This window comes from Maniola hyperantus, chromosome 15, assembly GCF_902806685.2.
Source record: "Maniola hyperantus chromosome 15, iAphHyp1.2, whole genome shotgun sequence".
Classification (NCBI taxonomy): domain Eukaryota; kingdom Metazoa; phylum Arthropoda; class Insecta; order Lepidoptera; family Nymphalidae; genus Maniola; species Maniola hyperantus.
The window spans coordinates 5,469,754-5,494,777 of record NC_048550.1 but is presented as its reverse complement, the minus strand read 5'-3'; the positions used below and the strand labels follow the sequence as shown (position 1 = coordinate 5,494,777).

The window sequence follows — 25,024 nt, the reverse complement described above, 5'->3', positions numbered from 1 at the left end:
AGCCCTGCGCTGACCAACCCGCCTGCCCAGCGTGGTCAGTATGGGCACTACTTCTAATGAGCAGCGCCAATTTGGCGCGCTCTTGGAAAGGCCTATGTCCAGCAGTGGACGCAAACAGGCTGATGGATTGGATTGGATTGGAACGTGATATTTTTTCACGTCATCTATTGAGAATCTGACTGGTCAATCGAATACATCTTCTCTCCGCTGCGCTTGGTGGAAACCAAGCCTAAAAATCTTCGGGCTTCCTAACTTCGGGATGAAAAGTATATTCATAATAAGCTAACAAGTTAAAAAACTTTTATACCTAGGTACTATAGAAATGCTTACATATAGAAATGTTGCGATTATTCTTTTCGAATACAAAATTGTATTTCGAGCACAGTTACGCCACAGGAAATCACAGTGCAGCCATCAACAGCACTAACTTTAGGTATTCAAAGAGTGTTTAGGCAAAGGAAGGCACCATGTGTTCGTTAGTAGGTAAAAATCCTACATATTCCGATGTCCCTGGACGTCGAGTAAGTATCTTAAGAAGAATTTCCCCCTTTTAAAAAAGGTGCCATTTCTTAGGAAAAATTATAGCGACTGGTCGAAACTGAAGCCGGAAAATCATCAATGCGCACCAAACCTACAGAGATGTGCTCGCGCATGGAGCACGTGCATCCGTCACGCATCGCGAGCTCTTGGAAATTCGTTTAGTTTATCCCCGGAGCTGGTGCCACGCGAACGCCGAGGCACGACGCGCTGTGACTATGATAACATGAAAAAACCGTGATGCATCCAATCATTAGATACTAAAGTGTTTGCAAACGAGTGTCTGCTTTCCTGAAAAATATTGTGTAAGTATTTTCATATAATTTTTTAATACTTAAGTTTAATTTAGTAAGTAGATAATTAATTAAATCAATTCCTTTTTTGAGGCACACGTTATACCTGTACCTGTAGGTTAAACTGAAAAACACGTGCCAAAAGTCTGAAACTTTGACAATGCTCAACAGATTACTGAGTAGGTAAGTAAGTTGCAAATGTTTTCTTAGTAAATATTATGTAAAATACATAATTTACAAATACTTATAATGCTCTTAAAATAAAAGTCGAGTTTAAATTAAATAATGATATATGTTCATTTCATTCATTAACTTTACTTGTAGTCTAGTCTCTACCATGGTACCTACTACCTACATACCTAATACTAAATGGCTGTTATATTAATTTCACTTACTTAAATAGCAAAAGACAGTTAAAAAGCGTAAGTATTCAGTAACGTTTTAATGTATATTTGAAGTACCTACTTACTTATTTAAATCATTCTTGATTAATAAGTAATATTATAAAAGTAAGTAATATGGTAGATACATATCTACCATAAGAAGAGTTCACAAATAGTACCATGTTCAAATCTGCACGGAGTCTTAAAACTGATGATTGATATTAATTGTGTAATATGATTTCTACCCTGGCACGAATTAAAATGGGGTAAAAATATCATTTCACGGGTAATCATTACAAATATCACTATAGTTAACTGGAAAATCTTATTACATATAGCTAGGGGAGGCGAGGCACCTATTTACTGACTGTCATGATAAAAACGAGCATCAGAGCTATTTCTACTTGGTTAAGCAGTGTCTTTATGCATCTATAACCAATACGCCACTGTGTATAAATAGATAGCTCAACGGCAAAAGGGCGGGTCTAGATTCGAAACGTCCAGGGTCCTTAGAGGCTACACGCACGATAATTATCAAGATAAGTAGCTACTTGGATCGCTATACTAGATCTCTGTTCCGTGTCATATAGTTCAGTATGGAAATAATTAACTCGTTCAAAAGTTCAGTGGATCATGATTTCACATTCGTAGGTACCTACATTAGGCTCATGGATCATTTTCCAAATACTGACCTAAGTTACCTAGCGTGATTGATATTGGTCGTGTCCCCTTTGTCTAAATACTTACCTAACAAAATTAAATTTTTAAACTTAAGTAGACTTATGTGATTTTACTGTCTAAATTTATCAATAACTGATATTATAAATTTTTAGGTGTCTGTCTGGCTACTAGCTTATGAAGGCCCATCTGTTTAACAGGATACTATTTATCCCGGATAATTATTGATCAAAATCAAAAACCTAAAACCACACCGAAAAATCCGAGAGCATTATCTGCTTAGTATAAAGATAGCTTACATCCCGGAGACAGAAATAAGCTATATATTATTATCCCGAAAAATCAAAGAATTCCCATGGAATTTTTAAAAAAACCGACACTTACGCCGTACGCGGACAAAAATTATCATCAAGTAATCTACTATGCCGGACATGCGAGTCGTAATATAAACGTTCTTTAATTTTCTTCACAAATAAGATCTCGAGGTGGATGGACGCGGCGGCTAACAAAGTCGTTAAACAACCTTACTTTCGTTTACATAATGCCTCTTCATCACATAATCGTATTTCATTGCTAAATTGCTCATCTTTATTTATAGAAAACATGGAATTATTGTTTAGAATTCAAAAACCAGCGATAGCGCCGTATATTTTGCATAAAAGTAAGCGAATTGTCGAAGAGATAGGTATCTCAAACTTTTTCCTAACGAGTTTCTCCTGTCTTTAAAAATAAATATTCATTCCTAGAAATAAATTCATAGGTAATAAACAGATAGACCACAATAAGAAGAAGATATCAAAATGTTCATAGTGAGATTATTATAATTTTAACCGACTATCGAAAAAAGAGGAGATGTTCTCAATTTGACGAGTAGGTATGTTTACCAACTTGTTTTTTCATATTATAATGAATATTATTAAAAATTTAAAAGTCACTTCAATCAATTAAACATGTCCGTCAAAATCGGTTAAACGGATGGACTGTGAAAAGGTAACACACAGTCAAACAGACACACTTTCGCATATTTTATACTTCCTATAGCGCTATGGATATAATCACGCCTAATGTTGCAGCCAAGATGAAACGCGCTTGTCTACAAGAGGACAATTTGTTCTTGATTTGAAGGTTGATTGAGCAATGTTGCCAAATCTATAGTCAAGTAATTACCTTTTTTGTAATTACTTAATTTTTTTAGACAAAAGTACAATATCATTTGAAATCTGCAAGAATAAATTTAGAAAATAAGTATTTCTTAGATGTTTTCTACCAAGGTACGCGTAACTACCTACTTAAAATCGTAACAGACTGATGTCTTTAACGTAGAAAGCGTTATGAATAAATGTTTGTGACAGTAACTGATGACTTGCTGTTAGCTGTAGGCAGAACCGCTAGCAGAGACCGTAATCTAATAGAGTTTGAAAATAGATATATCTACAAACAAATTATCAGGCCTCAATAGCTCAATGGTGTGAGAGTGAAATTAGACGAAATCCGAAAGGTTCTAATGTGTGCAAATGAATTTGATAGTTTTAATCCATATCCATAATAATAATAACACAATTCTATTAAATAAACTTAAATCTAAATTAAAAGTACTTAAAAATATTAAAATAAAACATACAAACTTGAATAAACCTTACCAACTTAAAATTAAACGTCGTCAAAAAGTCCGCCCCTGGTTGCCCCTGGGCCAAAGGTGCCCATTAAGCTGGCACTATTGCTACGCTGAATGGCGATGGACAACCTTTTGACCAGGTAGGCCCCAGAGCGCGGATCGCAACCTCTTTCCCTTAGACGACGGCCGATGTCAAGCACGAAACCCTTCGCTTCCTCACCTCAGCAACCCAACGTCTCCACCGCCAGTGGAACAAAGAGGTATTTCCCCAGAAGAGGGGCATATTTAGCCCGTTTCTTCGCGGCAGCGGACTCTGCAGTGGCGCAGGCCTCCCGCGACGTCCGGTCCAGATGGCTTGGGGCGAGGAAGGTTCTAATGGGTTTTAAATAAATGGTTAAAACGTGTTTTTATTGAGCAAACCGTTTTAAATATGTTTTAATCATGTTTTAATGAAAATGTTTTGGTTTTTTAAACAGGTTTTTTTCTAATTCTGGTCTACATTAAAATCACATGACAATTTATTATAATACTTAGACAATTTCAGGGCCACAAAATCTAACAAGACTTGGCTGTTTGTTCAGATGCTAATCACACATACTCAAAGTCTCAAACTGAGATCTGATAGTTGTCTTTTGAAGTCAGGACCAGTAACGCGTGACGTTGTCGATAGAGACCGTACATCGCCTCTACATGTACAGCTCGCCGTGGAGTTGATGAGAGTACTTATATTATAACAAAAAAAAACTAGACACTTTCCTGAGAGTCGGTGACAAATCCAAGGGTAGGTGAAACGCCGGCGTGGTGAGTGACCTGAGGACCGGGGTGAGAAAGTTGAAGCAGGTCTAACCGGGTTCGGTGGAGAAATATTCTTTACCAGGCCAAGGCTCACAAAAGTCTGTAGCGCTATAAGTACTTAGTTAATATAGCTAGAAGTCTTCAAAGAGACTATCTTACCCAATTTATAGCAACTGAACCATTTCGCAAGTAATTCACATTTAATACCAACACAATCGAACAGCAAACACTTCCTTATTGCAAGTCTATCATCATAAATTGTGAACGACGGTCAAGGCAATGAACCTTTAAATAGGTGTCAAGCCGCAACACATAAATATGCAACGATAGATCAAAGGGTTTACGACGCTCACTTTATTTGCGTTGATCTAGTAGCTATTATACTTATTATTATATTAAACTTAGATAGTCCACATTATATCAAATCCTGTTGTCAGCTAATTGAACTTAGTTTTACCTAAAGTAAAATACAAAAATATCGTGAAAATGACTCGTCAGACTCAGTAGAATCGATTTGGTAGGTAGGTACCCAATAAATCAGTTACGTACACAACGCGAAGCTCTCCCATTCTCTAATTGAAAAGAAGCCTTTTATAAACTAAACTATCTATCAGCAACTCTAGCTCACTAAATCGTTAATTTTTGAAGTACTTTTTTTAAAATAAAGCTTACACAGGCATTTGTATAGTAATTAGATAAGGCTAGCTTTGAGTTTCAAGAAAACTATCAGCTTTTTGTACTAGACACAATATCATGTACATAATAGACGAATTAGACAATAACTTGTAGGTACCTAATAACAAACGTTAAGCACATAATCTACTCCGATTCGATTAAATTCGACCATAGACTGAAATACTGCAAAGCCATGTAATTTAGAACCTTCCTACTTAAGTAATGACGGTCAATAAAAGTTTAACGCGCCTTGTTACTTGCACTGCCTTCGCAACCTTATTTACTCGCAAAGGCGACCATTGAATGATATTTTCTAGACCGGGCGATTTATTTACTTTTAATTTTTTTATTACTTAACCGGAAAAGATTTTCGGAAAATAATGTTTTTGTTTGGATGTAGTGCATTTCGAACTGAATTTTATTTAATATACTTAGTGTAGCTTCAACTTTGACTTAATTAGTTTCAATGCAATCGTTTCTATTTTTTCCTAATTTAAAATTACGAATTTATATCTAACTAGAACCAACAAAGTAGAAAAAATATCATAAATGCACAAAGAACGCGAGCGCAGTTAGTTTTTTTTTAATTTAGAATAGGTGCTACGTTATAAATTATGTCTAGAAAGTAGAAATCTAAGTACTTACTCGCAAATTAATAAAATGCAAGCAAAGCGAACGCGCAGTTTTTGATATTTGGAATGTAGAAAAAATTGTAAGTACTACCTATTATAAAGAAAGCACGACCGAAGTATGCCTAAGCCCAAATTTTTTAACAATATTGCCCAAAGGGGGCGTATTTTTCCATTTTTCTGGTTGTTTTTTTTTTGTTAAGTAGGTAGGATTTTTAAATTTGAAATGAACGACCGCTTGCAAAAAAAATAGGTAAGTAGGCAGAAAGTACATTTAAAAAATATTATAATAATGCTAAACCACCTCTACCATGCTAATATTAAAAATGCGAAAGTGTATCTAACTGCTTGCTGCTTTTCACAGCCGATCCGTTTAACCGATTATGTCGACATTTGGTACAGAGATCCAATCCCATGTTGTATCCCAGGGACGGACGTAATCTATTTTTTATCCAGGAAAATTTAAGAGTAGGTACGCACAAGATTTTTAAAAATCTAAATCCACATGGATGAAGTCGCGGGAATCAGATAGTAATAAAAAAATATTTTCTTTCCCTGCTCCTCATAATGACGTGCAGGGCAAGAGTTCCCAGTCATATAGTTTTCATTAGCAAGTAGGTAAGTGTTAATGATTTATATCTATTTACAATCCCTTTTAGTTTTGTGTTAAAAAGTATCGAAATAAAAGTTGAACAACAAGGATATTTTTTTCTCAATTTTTTTCTATTAAACTGGAAACAAAATAAGGCTAAAAGGCTAGGTTTTGGATGAAAAGCGATTACCAATCTAAGGAACTTTAGGAATAACCTTTTCGAAAATAGCATTTTTAACTTGATTTTACTAATTCAGTCTACCTAATGGTTAAATATTTTAGTAGTTTAACTTATTCATTACTTTGAATTAGTATTCATTTAATTATAATATTCTTTTAGTATTTATAAGCTTAGGCATATTTTTCATGTTTTTAGGTTAGGTTATTTTATTGTAAGTAGGTACGACTGGTTTTCAATGCATGTTGTACACAGCCCGTAAATTGAGTTGCACGAGACCTATAGAACTCAAATACCTAATAGAGTAATTCTGTGGGCGGTTATATTATACAATAAAAAAATATTAAAAACGTGTTTTGCCATAAAAAAATACTGAAGAAGTCAATGCGGCCTGTGTAAACGTGCGCTAGCTTAAATATGCTGCATTTAATCAAAATACTTATTGATTAGCTTATTATGAGCTTATTTCGTCATGAATTAATGCTTGGTATGTGTAAAATATGCATAGCATTATGGTGATATGGATTAAAAAAATTAACGAGGCATATAAAATTACCAAAAACCTTTTCCTTCATGTCGAAACTCGAATTCTATGTTACCTCAATTGCTAACTAGGAAATGAGTCGATTCAATTACAACGTACCTCCGTGAAATTATAAAAAACAGTCGGTTTGAAATGGACCGTACGTCAATAAGTCGAATTCTAAACGAAAATGAGAATGCATAAATTGTATTTTGTGTCTTGTTTCTTGTACCTTTATTTGTATTTAAATTTATTATTAATCATCTAGTTAGTGTAAGTGGCACTGCCGTTCTAATAAAATATAAAAATAAATAATAAATAGATAAAATAAATAAACGCAGCATCCATCTAGGAAAACACATCGTATACCCTGAGGAAGCTACTGTAATTCCAGTCAGAAAAGTGCTGCTGCAGGTAACTGGCAGGCTGGCAACTACAAGTAAAGTGGACGGCGATCACAATCGATCAGGGACGGTCGATGTGAGACAGGATCAAGGACTTGCACAACCCGAAAAGAAGAAGAAGAAAGACGAATTCTACGTCCACGGAAATGATAGTCTTAAAACGTTAAAACTGGCTCATATTTCGTCAGTCTGTATTGATAGATAAGTAGGGAAAGTACCTATTTAGTGGAAGAGATTTCACATTATTAAGTTTTTCGATATGGAACCCACCAATCACGCTATTAACATGTTTTACAGTTTAAACTAGTCGGATAATAATAGTCATAATAAATCATATTATTAACGTTTTACATTACATAATGAAATAATTATGGAAGTTTCTCTTTTTATTAATGACTAGCTGATGCCCGCGACTTCGTCCGCGTGGATGTAGGTTTTCAAAAGCCCATGGGAACTCTATTATTTTCCGGGATAAAAGAAGGCAGGTCATGCCTGTCGTAGAGGTGATGGCCGTTGGAGCCGGAAAGTCCTTGAGTGGAGACCGCGTAGGTAGGCAAGCATAGTGTGGGACGCCCTCCAGCACGATGGACCGACGATATAAAGAGGCTGGCGGGAAGTGGCTGGATGAGGAAGGCTGAGGACCGGGTGTGGTGGCGCTCTTTAGGGAAATCCAGTGGAAACTACGATTTTCTGAAATAAAAAGTAGTCTATGTCCTTCTATAAGCTTTCTCTGTACCAAATATTGACAAACTCGGTTTAATAGATGGGCAGTAAAAACAGACAGACGCACTTTCGCATTTACAATATTAGATTAGTATGAATGTTATAGTATGGATTAACTGATCGGACACCTGCCACTAACAAAGGGCTTGATCTACCAATTTAAATTGCCTCAGCAAGCTATGGAGAAGACTATGTTAAGAGTTTATCTGAAGGATAGGTGTCAAATCAAGTTCCCAATAGCCAAAACCGTCAGCAAATTGAAGTGGCAGTGGGCAGGCCACGTTTCGGTGGGAGCGTGATGGCCCTCAAGCAAGATGGGCTGACGATATAAAGAGAGTGGCGAAAAGTCGCTGGATGACTGAAGACCTGGTGTTGTGGCACTCTTTGGAAAAGGCCCATGTTTAGCAGTGGACGTTCACAGGCTGAAATGATGATATATCCTTAAGTACCCATTAAGATGCCCATGAATAAAAACCATAATAATTTTAAGTAAGATTACAATAAAATATCAATTAAGTGTTATCAGGAACGAAAGAGAGTTAACGAAAAAATCAGTTGGTTCATATACTTTCTCCGCGCGTCAATGAACTCTTAGTATGGAATAGTTGATTATTTTTCGTGATTTCAGGGTAGGCTTCATGGTAAAGTATTCCCTTTCCTGATAGGGTTATCATGCAGTTTCACTAATTTATGTCCATATTTTGTGACGGTGTTACCTATATTTACAAAGCTTCCCTGTATACTACGTTATGTGTAACGCCGTCGCAACAATATACGAACATATTAGCAGCGCTACTCACCCTGGACAGAGCCACATAGAGCTGTCCGTGGCTGAAGCAGCTCGTGGTGAGGTCTACGCCTGCGGTGCGCAACGTTTGGCCTTGCGCCTTGTTGATCGTCATCGCAAAACATAGACTCACAGGAAACTGCACGCGCTTGAAACGGAATGAAAAATTATTGGGGATAAGTGGTATCCGGGGAATAAAAACTTGTTCCCCAGCACCACACCCAGTTAAAATTTCCGCTTCAATAATATTTTGTTGCAATCGGACTACCCTTAGCCGAGTTCCGTTGCATAATTTCGGCGGACTTAAATTACGCAACAGAATGATTGGCACTCCAACTTTTAAATTTATGGTGTGCAAGGGCAGCCCAGGAGCTGACAACGAATTCAAAAATTCTATCGGGTAATTAGTTGCATCATCTTGCTCCACCACCCGATTGATGAAGCAATATTGTGTACTTTGACCTACGAATCTTTTTCAGTTTTTAGGGTTCCGTACCTCACAAGGAACCCTTATAGGAAGAAATAGGAGGAAAAAACGCTTGCATGTACCTTTGCCATATCCATGCCATATCTTAACAAAATCCAAAAAATTGCAATCCAAAAAATCAAGCACTTAATATTTATAGAAGATAGTTTGTAGTATGTACCACAAAAAACGCCTGCATAAACCTATGCTATAACCAAACAAAATCCTAAAAATACAGAAGAAACCAAGTACCTACTTAATAATATATAATATATATTATAGAAGAACAATAATCAAGTAGGTACCGACCTAATTAGTAACTAAATAGTTCTGAAAAGAACTTTTTATACGATTTTAAATTCCAGATATTCAGATCAGATTTCAATTTTTAAGCTCAATTTGGATGCGTGCGTCACGTAGGGACAGTGTTTCCATATGTAAATTGAGAATTACCGTGTTCAAGGGTTAAAATTACGGTGTTTCTAGATTAAATTACGGTGGATTAGCTAAAAGAATACCGTGTAAATTACCGTGTCATTTTTAAAAGAAAAAACGTCACGAATTAGCTTTTTAATCAGCTATTAATATTATTCTGAATCTGACTCTCCTAGCATAGCAATATCTTTTTCATATACGGATTTATTCATATTTCATATTAATATTTTGTTAAATCTCATTAGTTTTACATTTTACTCTTTCCTAATTGCTTGAATAAGGACGAAATACTACTATTACGCAGTATATTATGAATTTTTAACGTGATTTTGTATAACGGTGACACGGTCAAGGTAATGGCCATATTACCTTGACGGTAGATTAGGGCTGAATTACGGTGCATCTACGGTAATTACCGTGTACATGGAAACACTGCGTAGGGAGCCAACCGCGCGTCTGAGCCGCGCGGAAACTTGCCACTTAGCATTAAATTTAAAGGTAATTTGGACACGTCAGTTGCGTAGGGCGCCGACCGTGCGACTGCGCCGCGCGGCTACCTATCCTATAGATGTTTCTTTCCCCTTGCGCCGCCTTCTCCACTCCCGTCCCCGCGAATGGATGCTAGCAGACACCAGTTTACATTGCATATTATGAGCACTGCATAGATACCATGAAAATTAATATTGTATTAATAAGTACCTACTTATTGTATTAATAAGTACCTACTTATAGAACAGTTCTGCTCTAAGCTTTGTTTGCTTTGTGGGGAAAATTAACCCTGCAGTATGCAATATTAACTGTCTCCTTTGGAATGGTCTAATTTTCACAACAGGTCTATCCATTAAGCCTATACGATAAAGTGGGAACGCCAGCTTAAGATGAGCCATACGTTCAAAGGTTTCTGCATATTCCGAGTTTCAAGCTATTTGGACCATAAACTGAGGGTTATTATGTCTATTATTTCTGAACTACAAAACTGATGACTTTAAAATATTTACAGAACAATCTTTAAAATATCCCCTTTCTAACAAAAAAAGAATGAATGAAATCGGACTACGCATTAATGAATTACAGCTCAGTATACATTTTAACTTTCAACCCCTCTCCTAAGGGAACCATGCTGAATTTCGGGATAAAAAGTATCCTATGTTAGACCTCATAGTATGACCTCAAATCGTACCAAGTTTCATTGGAATCCATTCAGTAGTTTCAGCGTGATGCGCGGCCGTGATACAGACAGACAGACAGACAGATAGACAGACAGACAGACAAAAATGAAAAAAATTACAGTTTTGGGTTCAGTATCGATTATAGAGTGCCCTCGAAAAAAAATTTTCAAAATATCTTCAATGTACAGAATTTGACCTGTTACAGTTTTATTATAAGTATTGATCTGTCTTTTCAAAACCGGTATTGCTAATTGCAAAATTATAACATTGAAATAGATAGAATATAGGTAGATACCATACAACATACAGCCTTCGAGGATGTGATTTATTGGTTAAAACTCAAAGCTTATGAAGACTCCTGATTTGTAAGCCCTGGTCCTGGTAAGTCGGGCACTGGACGTAAGTACCTATTCTTTACATGGCAGTCACGACTATCCGCTTTTGAAAATCCGCCTAGTTTGACCGAGAAATTTTCCGAAAACGGGTGTTTGAATTTTTTTTAATTTGTAGAAAATGACAAAAGTTATTAATTACACGTTTTATTTAACATAGTTTCATTAAACTGATTAACTTATACGATAAGTTAGAACGCCATCTTTATTTTTTTAATTGATAACATTATTTACATTGATGGTGTGTTGACTTTTTGGTAGTCTTGTCCTGAGACTTTTTTTAGTTTAGTACTATTATATATTCTGTGGTTTAGTGTTTAGAACTCAGTTAGATCATTGATTTTGATTATGTGGTTGCAATAAGCATTCTAATCAAATGAATATTCCAGTTGGATTTTTAAAGATTAAAATATCTCTTGATAAGCCTACTACGTGTTGTGATCTGTGCCCCTACGCAAGCTTAATCTGAGAGGTCATTTTAATTAATCGTTAAAGAATAGTTAAATAATTAGGTTAAATAGTTAGGTGGACGGACGACATCAGATAAGTCGCAGGGAGCCGTTGGATTCAGGCGGCGCAAGACCGTGGCGGAAGTCCCTACAAGAGACATATGTGCAGTGGACATCTATCGGTTGATGATGATGAAATACCTGCTTCGGGAGTAATGCTTAAAATCTACAATCATACTCAAGTCATAAGCGAAGCTGTATCAGCACCTACAATCTAAAAGTGGCTCACACAAGTCAATTTTCATTCAACTGTAACAGAATTGAAATGAGCGTCATGCCAGGCTAGGTCGAAGACTCTGAACGTAGGTAGGTACCTACTATCTTTCCTGTTCTAGCATTGAAAAAAAAACGGAAAATTATAATGTCTGCTTTTTACCGATGTGTATGTTTGTAAAAACTTATATCTGAGCACCTTGTTAAGTAAAAAGAGTAATAATAACAGTTAAGTATAAAATAAATTTATATAGAATTATTTTAACGCCTTTCTGTATAATTGTGCTATCAGAGGTCATATTATTATATACCTATTTTTTTATTTTCGTTTCCTTTTTACTAACTGATCGCTCGCTATGCGACTCGCGCGCCACCTATTGTAGGTTGAAAGGTAGTCTATCAAAAACCTTCACGCAAGTCCCAATAAAACTGTAACAAAGTTTGAACTCAATCAGATGAATGCTGCGCGAAGGCGTAAGTAACGAACAAACATATTGTATTAGATGATGCCCGTGATTTCTTCGACGTGAATTTAGGGTTTTAAAAATCCCGTGGGAACTCTTTGAATTTCCGGGACTAAAGGTAACCTATGTCCGTCTCCAGGATGTTAGCTATTTCTGTACCTTTCATTTAAGATGTGGTGTAGCTATGTCTGTCATGACTTAATTATAGTAGGTAGGTACGCGACAGGTTAAAATGGTAATCGGAGGATGGCTCATACCCCGATTGCCATATCAACCTGTCGCAGACTATAGTTATATGATATTATGTTATTACAAATAGTTTTTATTAATATATTTCATCTATAATTAGGTACGTTTCGCATCGATAATTGCAATTAATTAAGAAATAGATAAAATGATCGGATTAACGCAACGAATCGCTGGATGCTTACGAAAACATCGATGATCATTAACTTTCGCCGATACATTTTTACACATGTAGTAAATAGTAATACATACCTACTTGTGTTTTATATTAAGTCGATATCTGCACGTGCTATATAAAGTATCTCAATTGTTTTCTGATAAGTAATAAATATTTATTTGCGATACATTTTCTGCTTTAACATTCCTCTGATATATTTAAAAAATAATTATGTAAAGCGGTATGTGCTATATTAGACATAATATATCTACTTAGGAAATAAATAGATATGTTGCATATTTGCACCGAATATAGGTACCTATCTAAAAAGGTTAAGGGATATATTTCTTCCTATCGACCACTCGTGGCTCAGCTCGGCGAAAATATAAATCCTCTTCATTTCCTATCAAGAGGGTATTTTGAAAAATGCAGCCTTATACCCTGTCTACATTTTTAATGCAAGCTCTGTACAAAATTTCAACTTTCCAGGCCCAACAGTTTGGAAGTTGACGAGTCAGGACTTTTTTTTTATAGGTACAATTAGATGAAATATTTAATAACTATCTACTTACTGCAATCGATCAACGCGAAGTATTTAAAAATGGTATGAGTACAATCCACATCCTTACCTACTCTGTGATATTTCGTAGCTGAGCCGAATACTCACTCGAATACTCACTCCTTGATCATTGGGAAGTTAATACCTAGATTGTCTGATTACAAGTTATAGATGATGCTTAACCAAACAAAGATAAGATGATGCAAGTGAAATATCGAGTTAAATAATTGTTCGTAAGTGCGGAATGTGACATAGCAGTTGCAATCAGTTCAGCCGAGTTTCACCCAGAGTATGTGCGCTGTTACTTTTACAACGCGCGGCCGCACATGACAACGCTCTGTTTCCTTGGGACTCATTGTCATGTGATACGCGTTTTGATGGAAAACTTTGACTTTCCACTGTGACTCTTCTCTTCATTCACGTAGATATCCTATCGATACTACGGTACGGAACGGTAGATATAGATAGATATTAGGTACATAATGTCTAGCGACCAATTTTGGTGTCATATCATTGTGACCGAAATACCAATTTTCATACAAATAACTTGAAAAATGACGGACTTAGAAAGAAACTTTTGAAACAATCGTGAAACACGTATTTTTTATTATTTTTAACCGAACGAACTTAAAAAATCACATTACAACATGGGGTTATTCAAGGGGCGGACCATCAAGTTCCTGAAAGGCCGGCAACGCATTGGTGGTTCCTCTGGTACTGCAAATGTTCATGGGCGACAGTAATAACTTAACACCAGGCTAAGCTCGTTTGCTCGTTTGCTCGCCATTTTTATTTAAAACAAAAAAAACTCGGACTTTCTTACAAACTTCCATTCCCATTTAACCCGCTTAGGGATATCGGTCTATCGGTTAATGATGATGATGATAAGTAAGTAGGTAGGTGCTTTAGCAAATATGAGGGAACCGATGAACTGATAAACATACATAGACTGTCAGACAGTTAGATACATACATATACCTAGTAGGGGTAAAAAATTACATTGGAATTGATTGCAATCTAAAAATAAGCATGTCTAATAGATTCTAGATACAATCTATCTACAACAAATAGGTAGATACATTTCCGCCTACAGCTTCCCAACAATAGATGAAAGATCGCCTGTCTATAGATATACCTAGGTACCCGACCAAGTACCCGACTATGTAATACTCTTGGTATTCTAATGCAATGAAACGCATCTTTTGTTTGTGACATTAGGTACTGAATAGAAACGTGCTTGGACATATTTTACACGTTATATTGCTTCCTATGTTTTCTGTAGCTATTTTATTACTGTTGTGTCATAAAGACGGTAAGAAGTTGTAAAATCTTAATAGAATTTTCTTTTACTAAACGAGAGCCAAGCGTGGCTTAATTTAAAAAATAATTAGGTACGGTTGGTCAATATTATATAGACGTCTTAGATTGAATATAACGAGTTGAAGATAACACAAAAGAAAACCGGCTAATTAAGAGTCTGTTTCGCCCGCCGAGGATTCCGTAGTTTGAAAAGAAACGTTTGGTAAAATTAATCCTGGCAAAATTAAAACAAATTCTTTTTATTTGAGGAGACAAAACTAAGCTTGTTTATAAAGATTTATTGCAGATTTTATTAAAACTGTGCTAGTTAGAGACTTCGTTCGAAAATCTGTTGTTATAAAATGTGTAAATAAAGCCCTTTCACCCATCCTCACCTCACTAATTGATCTAGTAACTCCACGCGGACGAAGTCTTGGACATCATCTAGTAATTCATAAATCGTATTATCAAAATCATATTAAATTAATTAGGTATTATTAAGACAGGTTCATGTCGGCTGTTAAACGACAAAATATCTGATTTTGAAGCATACACATATAGGTATGGAGTATAGACCACAATACAAGGCTTGTTAGAAGTTAGAACAATAGCAACTTAACATAAAATTACACAGGCGCCTCATTGTAACCGAAGATTTGGCTATGATTTATTATCTAGATAACACGACTCGATACCGTTGCGGCGATCATTCCCGCAGATCGAGTGCCCCGAGCCGAGACCTCAGAGGTCCAAGCACCAGTCCACACCGTTACTTTAGCGCCAAATCTGTCTACAATACGCCAGTGTACGTAGTTTGATTCGGATAAGAAGTCTAAAGTCACGATCCGGTGCGCGGTGCTGTCTGCGTAATCTCGCGCCTGAAATAGAGACTTCCTTGTAAGGCACCGATGCATATTTTAGGCTTATCACAATTTGCGGTGTACGCTGATCTTTTAACTAATCGGGATACCGCTGAATTGTGAGAACGCTAAGTAGGTACGTTTCCTTTACATTACGTGGAATAAATTAAAAGCCTTTGTTTAAAATTCAGACTAAGTACCTATGTACCTACCTAAGTATTGTTTACAGCAAGAAAGCTTAGTTGGAATAATATGCCGAAACCGACATTAGGTATATTATGTGAATATTGAAATTTCCTTGTAGGTAGGTACTGCATTTAGGTTGATTTTATAACATTAAAATTACTATACCTACCTAATTTATTCATAAGTATTAGAAATAAAAAGTACGTATACCTACCCACTTATAAGAAATAAAATAGGTAAACACTTCATCAACGATAGCTGTTATAAGCATCGCAGGGAAGTTATTTTAGTCCTACAATTAATCCTAATTCCTTTATTATCATTAGTACGTAGGTACACAACGTAATATCTATACCTAACCGTTTCCTCTATGACATTTCATTCTGGTTTCCAGATAGTCGTTACTACTAAGGTATACCAGTTATTTATTTTTATTTCGCGCGTTCTGACGGATAACCGCTCGAGGAGGAAAAATAAGTTTCCAGTAAACTGGAAAGGTTGTTGCCAGGCGTAGGTAAGTCAATGGCACCGGCTGTGTCCCTTGGGGATGAGAATTAATACGTTCGTTGCCCTGTCCGACCAACCAACGTCCTGTGGCTCGGATACGTGCAGGCACTATTTTTTCTTCGTGTCTACCTAGTACTTATACCTACCTACCTATATGAAACTACTCCAATGTAAATAGACTCGTATTCGCATTTCGCAGGTCAATGGTATGTTTATTATTCGCATACTTGGATATTTTTACGACTCGAGACAGATTTAATTTTCTAGTAGTTGGGGTATAATAACTACCTACTGAGATAATACCTGAAGTATTTTTATTAAGATTGTTTCTAATTATTTAAAAAAATCTCTAAAATCGTTAAGGTTTCAAAGTAAACATTAACCCAGGCAGACCGTAGATTTTGGTTAGGTTAGGTTATTCCAATCCCATAAAAGAAAATGAAATGAACATTTTATTCTGGACTTGTAACAAAAACAAAACAAAGATACCAAATCGGCAAAGTTAGGGTGCCTGGAGGTGCAAGGCGATCAGTGAACCGGTTTAGCCGGGAGATTCTTTGTTTGGTTATCGCAGAGTCGGGACGTCGCGACTCGTAGCGGCCACCTTAGGCGCCTGACTGACGGCACGCTTATCATCATAGATAACACACTATATAGCTTATCATTTCCAGAGATACGGCGGGGAGTGCGGATGTGTCTGCGCCGAAGACCCGGCAGCTGAGGCCCGGCCCGGCCCGGCCCGATGGCGGCCGTGGCGGTGCGCGCCCTGCTCGTGACGGCCGCGCTGGCCGCCCTTGGCGACGCCGGCGCGGCGCGTTTCGGCGACCGCCTCGCGCCGCGCGGTGCCCGATCCCGTACTCGCCGCGCCACGCGCCTTCCGCGCGGCATTACATCGAGAGCGAAGATGAGGATCCGTACGAACAAGATTATGACGATCAACTCCACCATAACGATGAGGAACAGAAAGAGATTTTACCACAGCCCCGGCGCCCTACGCGCACTGAAGCTCATCGACTCGAAATGAGCACAGAATTCTTCGTGATACCAGAGAGGCCGTCGTCTGCGCCGACGCCTTCGTCGACATCTCGCGTAGTTTACCGCATCGACATCTCGACCGACGGAATACGACCCGTCCTCAAATAATTACGCCAATGTTAAGGATACTAAGGCCAGAATCTTGGGCAGTGCCGATATTAGCTTTAGCTTGCGTAAGCATGATAGTTATAGGAGGTTTCGAAGGCTTCATTGTTTGGGGAGCGAGTCGCAAGGCGCCGAGTCAACGACATCTTCTTCTCGGACAGTGCTTGTTATTCGGATTGTTCACGTGCGCGGCAACCGCAGCTCTATTTACGGCCTGCGCCAACTTCGTTCACGTGTGGCGCTGTGCGCTTCGGAACGGGAGTTGCCTATGTGATTGTGTTCGCATCACTACTAGTGAAATGTGTTTTTCTGTTAAGTTGGACGGTTGGTGTGTACTTGCCGGCAGCGTATCAAGGACTGCTACTGTTTTTCGCAGTGATGATACAATGGGCCATCGGGGCGCAGTGGTTAGGCGGCTCGCCGCCGCGGGTTGCTGTCGGTGCCTCGCGATGCGACTCCCCTCTCTCGGACTTGCTGCTTTCGTTATGCTACGCAGCGTTTTTAATCGCAGTGGTTCTGCGGTGTGGCGTTGCGGTCGCGCGGGATACGCGACAACTACGAGAAGCCACGCACATTGCGGGAGCAGGCGGCGCGACTGCCGCCGTGTGGATCTGTTGGGTGTCAGCAGCCCTCGGCGCGCCCGAGCAACATCGTGAAGCATGTGTAGCCGCTGGATTGTTGGGCACATGCGCCGTAGTATTTGCACTGATGTTTGCGCCTAAAGGCCGACGCCTGGCCGCGCTAGGTCGCGAGGGTCGCTGGGATGCGGACCGAGAGGAAGGACCTCAGCTCGATAGGCGTGGGAGGTTCCGGCTACTCGCCTTCTTTCTTCCACTTTAAACCAGTCAAGAACGGGATGGTGACGGCCGCAGCGCCCGCGCCGGCGCCGCCGACGGCGCTCGACCGCAAGGAGCCCCCCCGCTCAGCCAGCCGGTTAGTTAAGTATCTAAAACGCGCTATTAAGTGAGAACTAGCGCTTTAAACGCACTGGGATTTAACCGCAGTCCACGATGTTACTTTTGCAGATCTGTATGGAGGCATGTTCGCCGGCTCTCAACTGTACTCACGCTCTCTGTGTCCGCCGCACTACCCCCTGCACCCCTTAACGCAATACCACTACAACTATCCGCCCTATCACTATCTTCTACCGCCAGGTAACACTGCACCTTCCAAAATAGTTATTATGGACCTATAATTGTAAATTGTAATCATGTAGATATTATAAAGGCATACAAGTTAACACCTGTAGTTTGGAAAATTAGATACCTAAGTTTATTTTTAGGTTTGTAAAATTGTGAATCAACCATGAACCAGATGGCAAGTTAAGTTTGTCAAATCTACCATCACTGTATCTACCCAAGTAACGCAGAACAACCAAATAAATAAACACCTCCCTCAAAACCTACGAGCTTTCAGGCTGTTAGCTCTCTAAGCATTAGAAAAAAATACAACTAAATTCGGTTGAAACTAAATCGATCCGCAAGAGCATTATAAAAAGATAGCACGGTTTTACACCTGTCAATTTATTTTAGTTTAGCTATTTCCTATCCATACAATATTATAAATGCGAAAGTATGTCTGCCTGTCTGTCTGCTAGCTTTTCGCGGCCCAACAGTTTAACCGACTTTGATGAATTTTGGTACAGAGTTAGCTTACATCCCGGCGACGGACCACAGGCTACACGGAAAATCAAGAATCCCCACGGAATTCTTAAAGGCCCATACGTTAAATCAATTTATATCTATTAAATTTTATACAGCTTGCGTCCCGGTAACTGACATAGGCAACTTTTATTCCTAAAAAGCAAAGAGTACCCACGGGATTTTTAAAAAACCTAAATCCACGCGGTCAAAGTCGCGGGCATCATCTAGTTAAGTACAATATTTAAACGTAAAAGGTTCTAACTGACCTGAGTTTAGTAAAGACTGACAGGCATTTCGTCCACAGGCGTGATGATGCGTCCAGAGGAGGGCAACGTGTATACGAGCGTGGAGCCCACCTTCAGCAGCAACCCCAACGTCTACTTCCAGCGTACAGAGCCGTTGCACGTCGGCATGATGTACTGAGCCCCTGGCAAACCAGCGTTCCAGCAAGAACAGTGAGATTTGACAGTGCAACCGCTAGTCACCACAAACACTCGTCTATAACATAGGGCCAAAACTCGGAACAGCGATGACAATTCGCAAGACATAGGACCCGCGCGTTGTGCTATTTCAAGTCGCAAGTTTTTGCAGTGTCCAGTCTATGTCAATGAGGCGTCGCGATTTTGAGTTTCGGTCTACGCTCGTAACACACCTCCGCTGCGAAATAGGAGTAGCGAAACCGCTGCGATCAAGTGTAGTTTGAATAGACAGAGAATAGGTCTATTTCTGACTTCTTGAATTAACTTTTTCTGTGGAATCACATCCATTTTATGAAAATTATGTACTAGTTTCACTTTTATTTTTGTCGACTTCCACAAACACGTGCGAAAACACCGCGGCAGATCAACAAAATGGTCGCCGGAGCGCGGAAGTGTGGCTACTGGCTAGCGTCGGAGCAGATTGATGAAACCGCGCGTGGAAAGAGATAGAATTATAGTCAAATCTATGCGTTTGAACAGGCAGTATCGCTAGTGTTCCGCTTCTACTACATATGGCGAAATTACTGCGGTTCCGCTGTTATGGTTTCGCAGCGGAGGTGTGTTACGGGCTACGTAAGGGTTATTTCTTTAGGGTCAAGACTCACGCCTGTAGCACGTCTCCGCCCTGGAACCGCTAAAGTTCCGCCATGGCGTGTGTGGAATGCGAAACAGCAGCTAACTGCCTGTTCTAACAGATATTCTTCCAACTATATTCCAAGTGAATCAGTTTTGGTATGCGGAACGAGTAGCCGTTTCACAAAATTCTTGCGGATCTACTTCGCCGAAATCGTGTGGGAAAGAGATGGCTAGGAGTCTCGATCCCTTTCCCATGTGATTTCTCTCGCTCAATTTTTTTTAGATCAAGCAATTACGCTGCTATTTCGCAATTCATACAATACAAGTCACGGCGGAACTTCAGTAGTTTCGCTAGTCATACTACTGACGTCATGGCGGAACTCGCGCGTCTTCGCTGCTTTGCAGCGGTGGTGGTGTGCTACTGGGCGTTATGACAAATTAAAGCAATGTCGAAAGGATACGTCTTTTTACACGACTAAAAGGAATTTGAATTTTATCTCTATGAAGAATGATGTGTCTATTAGTTTGTGTGCATTAAGTGTTTTACATCAGTTCACAGGTTTTGATAAATGAAATGTCGTTTGCCTTACTATTCCGCATGTCATAGGCTTCGTGACATCATGACAAATCTAATATGGCGAAAATATAACTTATACCTACTTAGAAGTAAAAAGACAAGTCGTTTCGACTCAATATGCTTTGATTTGACCCTTAGAATATTAATTACTATTAGTAAATCCGTACTATCAAATTACCCACAAAACTTTTATAATCTTTAGTCCATTACAAAAGAAACTAGCCTAATCAACTATGCAATTGTTCATAAAATCAATGTCCTTACCAATGCATGGCATGAAAAAGCTTACAATAGGTACAATATGAACGTCTAAACATAATATTGTATGTATCTTTAATTGTCCCTTATTTCCCATATATACCATTCAATCGATCACAATGGAACTTTGTACAGTTGTTGTTGGAACTTGCGAGAATATTTCTGATAGTAAATACCATCAACATACAATACCGGCGCGCGAGCCGCATTGTAACGCCGGGCTATTATTCTTAATTCTATTTATGTTATTCTATACTGTATCATATTATATTAATTAATATTTTAATATTGTCTGCAGATAACAATGAATGTATGCTGTATCATTTAAAATTGTTTCATTAAAATTGCAGCTACAATAAAATTAAACAATCTAAGTATATATTTTTATTTATCTACTACTATTGTAAAATATGGTTTGTTTGAGAAATCAGGAGATATAAAATATTTTATAAATTATTTTACATTTTGATACTAAATTATGTGATTTAATTATATGAGACCCACCCCAAGTAACATGACATTTCTTTTTAAGAAATAACTAGTATCTAAGTAATTTTAGATGTAAATTAGTTAAGTTTATATTTCTGGAAGAATGTAAATAAAAATGAAGACTGTCTAAGCTTATTATTTTATTTCTTACCCTTATTTTATTTTTTCAAACAGAAATTGCAAACAAAATAATTTAAAATCTGAGTACAAAACACACCCTGATATAAAATACCTACTCCCAAAACATGTTAATCTTGAAAAATCCTGTAAGGCTTTTACAAAAATACTTAAAAAATTAAGTTTCTTTTTAGGTATGACTAATGGTAAGAAAAAAGAAACCTATGGATTGAATTAGTTTGATCTCCTCTTAAAGGACAATGAAATTTGGCCTATTGGGACTTAATTTTTTGGTTCATGAGCTGTCATGAAGTCACATAGATTGGTAAACAACAGTGTTTTCTTAGTGAAATAGGTACATTACAACTTCAATCCATGTGACGTCACAGTCGGAATATAGTAAGTATGTTACCTACTTTATTTTATAAATGTAGGGATCTTGTTTCTATTTTACATCAATGAGTCTGGTACAAAAATTTCACATTCACTTCACAACCACACTAAGTCTTTTCACTTGGAGCCTGTAGACAGGAGAGCCAGCAAACCCGACGCAACAGACAGGGATACTATGTAGTTACTGTGAAGCTGTTCAGGATAATATCATTTTATAAAAAACTGGTCAACTGCAAGTCGGACTTGCACACGAAGAGTTCTATACCATTGTACAAGAGATAACATTTTTCAATTTTTTTGATGTTTTTTGTGATGTAACCACAAATTCATGGTTTACGGATTTTTCTTTATATACTTGTGCTATAAGACATTGCTACCTGCCAAATTTCATAATTCATAGTCAACTGGAAGTACCTTGTAGGTTTTGATTTCCTTGACGGATCTTGACAGACACAACAGACAAACAGCAAAGTGATTGTGTAAGGTTTCATTGTATTCTCTGGACATACAGAACCCTAAAAACTAGCTGATCCAGCTGGCTTCACTGGGGTGAAAATTGATATAATATACATAATATGTAACCTATGTTACATCTGGATAAAATAGTAGTTATTCTGAAAAGACAGAATTACTAAAATAAGTTCAATAGTCATATTGTGTAATTTTTGTAACTATACTTACAAGTTACAACCAAAATTTGACAAAATTGTTTATAACATCAATAAAATAGATCTCCAGGTTGCAAATAAATGCTTTTGACTTAGATTTAGGTTTCTAAAAATCCTGTGGGAACTTTGATTTTCCAGGATAAAAGATAAGATTGATTTATTAATTTTACTACTAACCAATACATCCAGGAAGTTATTTGCATAATGCACTATAGTAAAAGGATACACAGTGGGTGTGAAGGAGCGCAGTAAGTAGAAGCTGCTCAGAATCACAATTGTTAGGAACAGAGCATTGTTGTAGAAAATTGAGAATGTAGTGGCTTCATAGTCGGCTACCTCATTTTTCTTCCATAGAATCCTGAAAATATGATAACAGAGTATAGATTTAGGTTCAATTTGTTAATTTGAAATACTGTAGACTGTAGAGGAAAGAAATGTGCTACTTTATATTATGTTAATAATAATCATTATTGTGATGGGATCTCTGTAAAATAATTAATTAATCAATAAAAACTTTTCAAAATGTAGTAATTATAAATAATGTAATCTAGTGACCTCTCCCAGCTTATTACGATTTCCTGTATTTTTTATTTACGACAACTGTAATCTGATCTGCTGTCACCACACAGCACTGTTATAATATGTAATGTGTAAGAGCTAGGTACCTCTCATCCTTCTCTTTTCTGCTCATTTTCTTCTCATCAGCCAATTTTCTAGCCATTTCACGGGCGACAGCATCTTCCCGACGCACAGCAACGCGATGCTTCAGCTGAAACTTTGTATTGCGGTATGCCAAAGCCAGAAGCCATGTACTGGCTGTTGTGATTAATGCAAACCAAGCCAATGATGTGCTTACTTCTAAAGCATGGACCCTCCAAAATAACCCTGAAAAATCATATGATATTAATTAAGTATAAACCTATTAGTATTGATAAACCTTTCATTTATAAATAGGGATAAACTGACAGACTTAAATATCTACATACAGCTAAAACCACAGGTTCTAGAATCTAAAGATTTTGAATGTAGGTTTTCATAATAACGTAGGGCGAAGTGAGACGGATCAGCTAGTTAATAATATACTTTCACGGTGGAATAAGTGAATTTCACTGTTACGTAAATTGTGGTGTATGAAACTTATAATGGAATTGAGTATAGACCTTAGAAATATTAACAGAAACTTACATATGGGAATCGCGGACACGATAAATGCATTTCCATAAAACAAAGCTGAAGATTTTGTTGAAACATTTCTGCTGAAGTCCTGAAGAAGCAACTCCTCTTCTTTGGTGAATGCTTTGTTTCCTTTCCCGGACATTATGTTATTTTGATAATGGCTAGTGTTATTATCAAGTGTGGTTGCACTAAACCACTGGAGAAAGTAAATAATTCAAACTGGCGTGTGAAACGTGTACAACCTACGGCGTAAAGTGGAAGAGAAAATTCAAAAATCTCGGACGTCAATGACATTTGGCTTACATGTCACTTGACGTTTTAACTTACGTGTCAAATACATAGAGTAGGTAATGGTAATTATGACTATCTATGGTCAAATACGCCAGACTAAATCAGTGGACTAAATAGCCCTATCTTATAGTTCTCCAGACGCTTGCCGCAAACAACAACAGCAAGAAATAGCCCTGTTGTGACGCTTACTGTAAGAGCGAGATAGCTAAATGCATTTAAGCTCTGGTTAGAACGTGACGAGTGATCAGGTTTTGTGCATGTCACCGTGGCCACTTTTTTGTATGTCAAGATGTATTTTGTACGTGAGATCTTGACAAACAACGTGAAGTGAGGTTATGTTGACTCAAGTAACATAAGGTGTACTACGTAGTAGTACTTGCAAATTCTTTGAACATAAGTACCTCTCTTTTTAGTTTGAATGAAAAAGCTAAAGTTCCTTTGTCTAGATTTTTTACTCAGTCTACGCATCAGCTCGAAATTTCAGTATAGTGCTGACGTCACTAAAATGGCGGCCACACGCATTAGCAATTTGCGGTTACATATCAGTTACCTACATATCTGTAGACTGTAGGTATACATCTATGACAGACATCGGCAAACACCACAAAGTACTTGCACCACAACACTTTTTATATTTTTATTTTGCTTGACTGGACTGGAAGCCAATCAGGACAAGCGCTCGCAAGTGTTGGCAACATGTCGGAAACTGAGATTGGCAACCATAGTATAACTTGGCAACATACACATATTATGTTGGCAAGCATGGAAACATTGTCCACATGCTTGCCAGTGTTTGTTGTTTATTCTATGTCGCAAACATGTGGATCGGCCATTGGAAATAGACAACACGATATAATATAGAAAAAATAATGTCAGTTAGTTGTCAGTTCATTTGTCAAATTTGTCAAAGAATTTGAATTTTTAAATTTCTAATGTTTCAAAA

At 37.7% G+C, this 25,024-nt stretch overlaps 2 protein-coding genes across 2 annotated transcripts; one reads left to right on the top strand and one right to left on the bottom strand.

Annotated features, from left to right (window-relative positions):
* Positions 1-709: 709 nt before the first annotated feature.
* On the top strand, positions 710-21,566 carry LOC117989027 (extracellular calcium-sensing receptor). The gene is given in 11 exon segments (XM_034976329.2): positions 710-842; positions 16,946-17,112; positions 17,115-17,355; positions 17,358-17,629; positions 17,631-17,930; positions 17,932-17,971; positions 17,974-18,197; positions 18,199-18,327; positions 18,329-18,347; positions 18,440-18,568; positions 19,362-21,566. Coding segments are annotated over 10 exon segments (1,569 nt in total). The 5' UTR covers positions 710-842; positions 16,946-17,016; the 3' UTR covers positions 19,481-21,566.
* Positions 21,562-24,080, bottom strand: LOC117989165 (translocon-associated protein subunit gamma). Its single transcript, XM_034976481.2, has 4 exons — positions 23,800-24,080; positions 23,280-23,499; positions 22,841-22,972; positions 21,562-22,130 (listed from the first exon to the last, which is right to left on the bottom strand). The coding sequence occupies exons 1-4, from the start codon at positions 23,930-23,932 to the stop codon at positions 22,064-22,066; spliced, it is 552 nt and encodes a 183-aa protein (XP_034832372.1). The 5' UTR covers positions 23,933-24,080; the 3' UTR covers positions 21,562-22,063.
* Positions 24,081-25,024: the final 944 nt, after the last annotated feature.

Bases quoted from the DNA above. Each gene is read 5' to 3' on its own strand.
- LOC117989165 (XM_034976481.2), bottom strand. From the start codon at position 23,932: ATGTCCGGGAAAGGAAACAAAGCATTCACCAAAGAAGAGGAGTTGCTT. The intron at 23,500-23,799 runs GTAAGTTTCTGT...ATGATTTTTCAG, and splicing joins CGTGTCCGCGATTCCCATAT to GGTTATTTTGGAGGGTCCAT. The intron at 22,131-22,840 runs GTATCCTTTTAC...ACAGCTTCACAG, and splicing joins CGCTCCTTCACACCCACTGT to TAACTACATAGTATCCCTGT.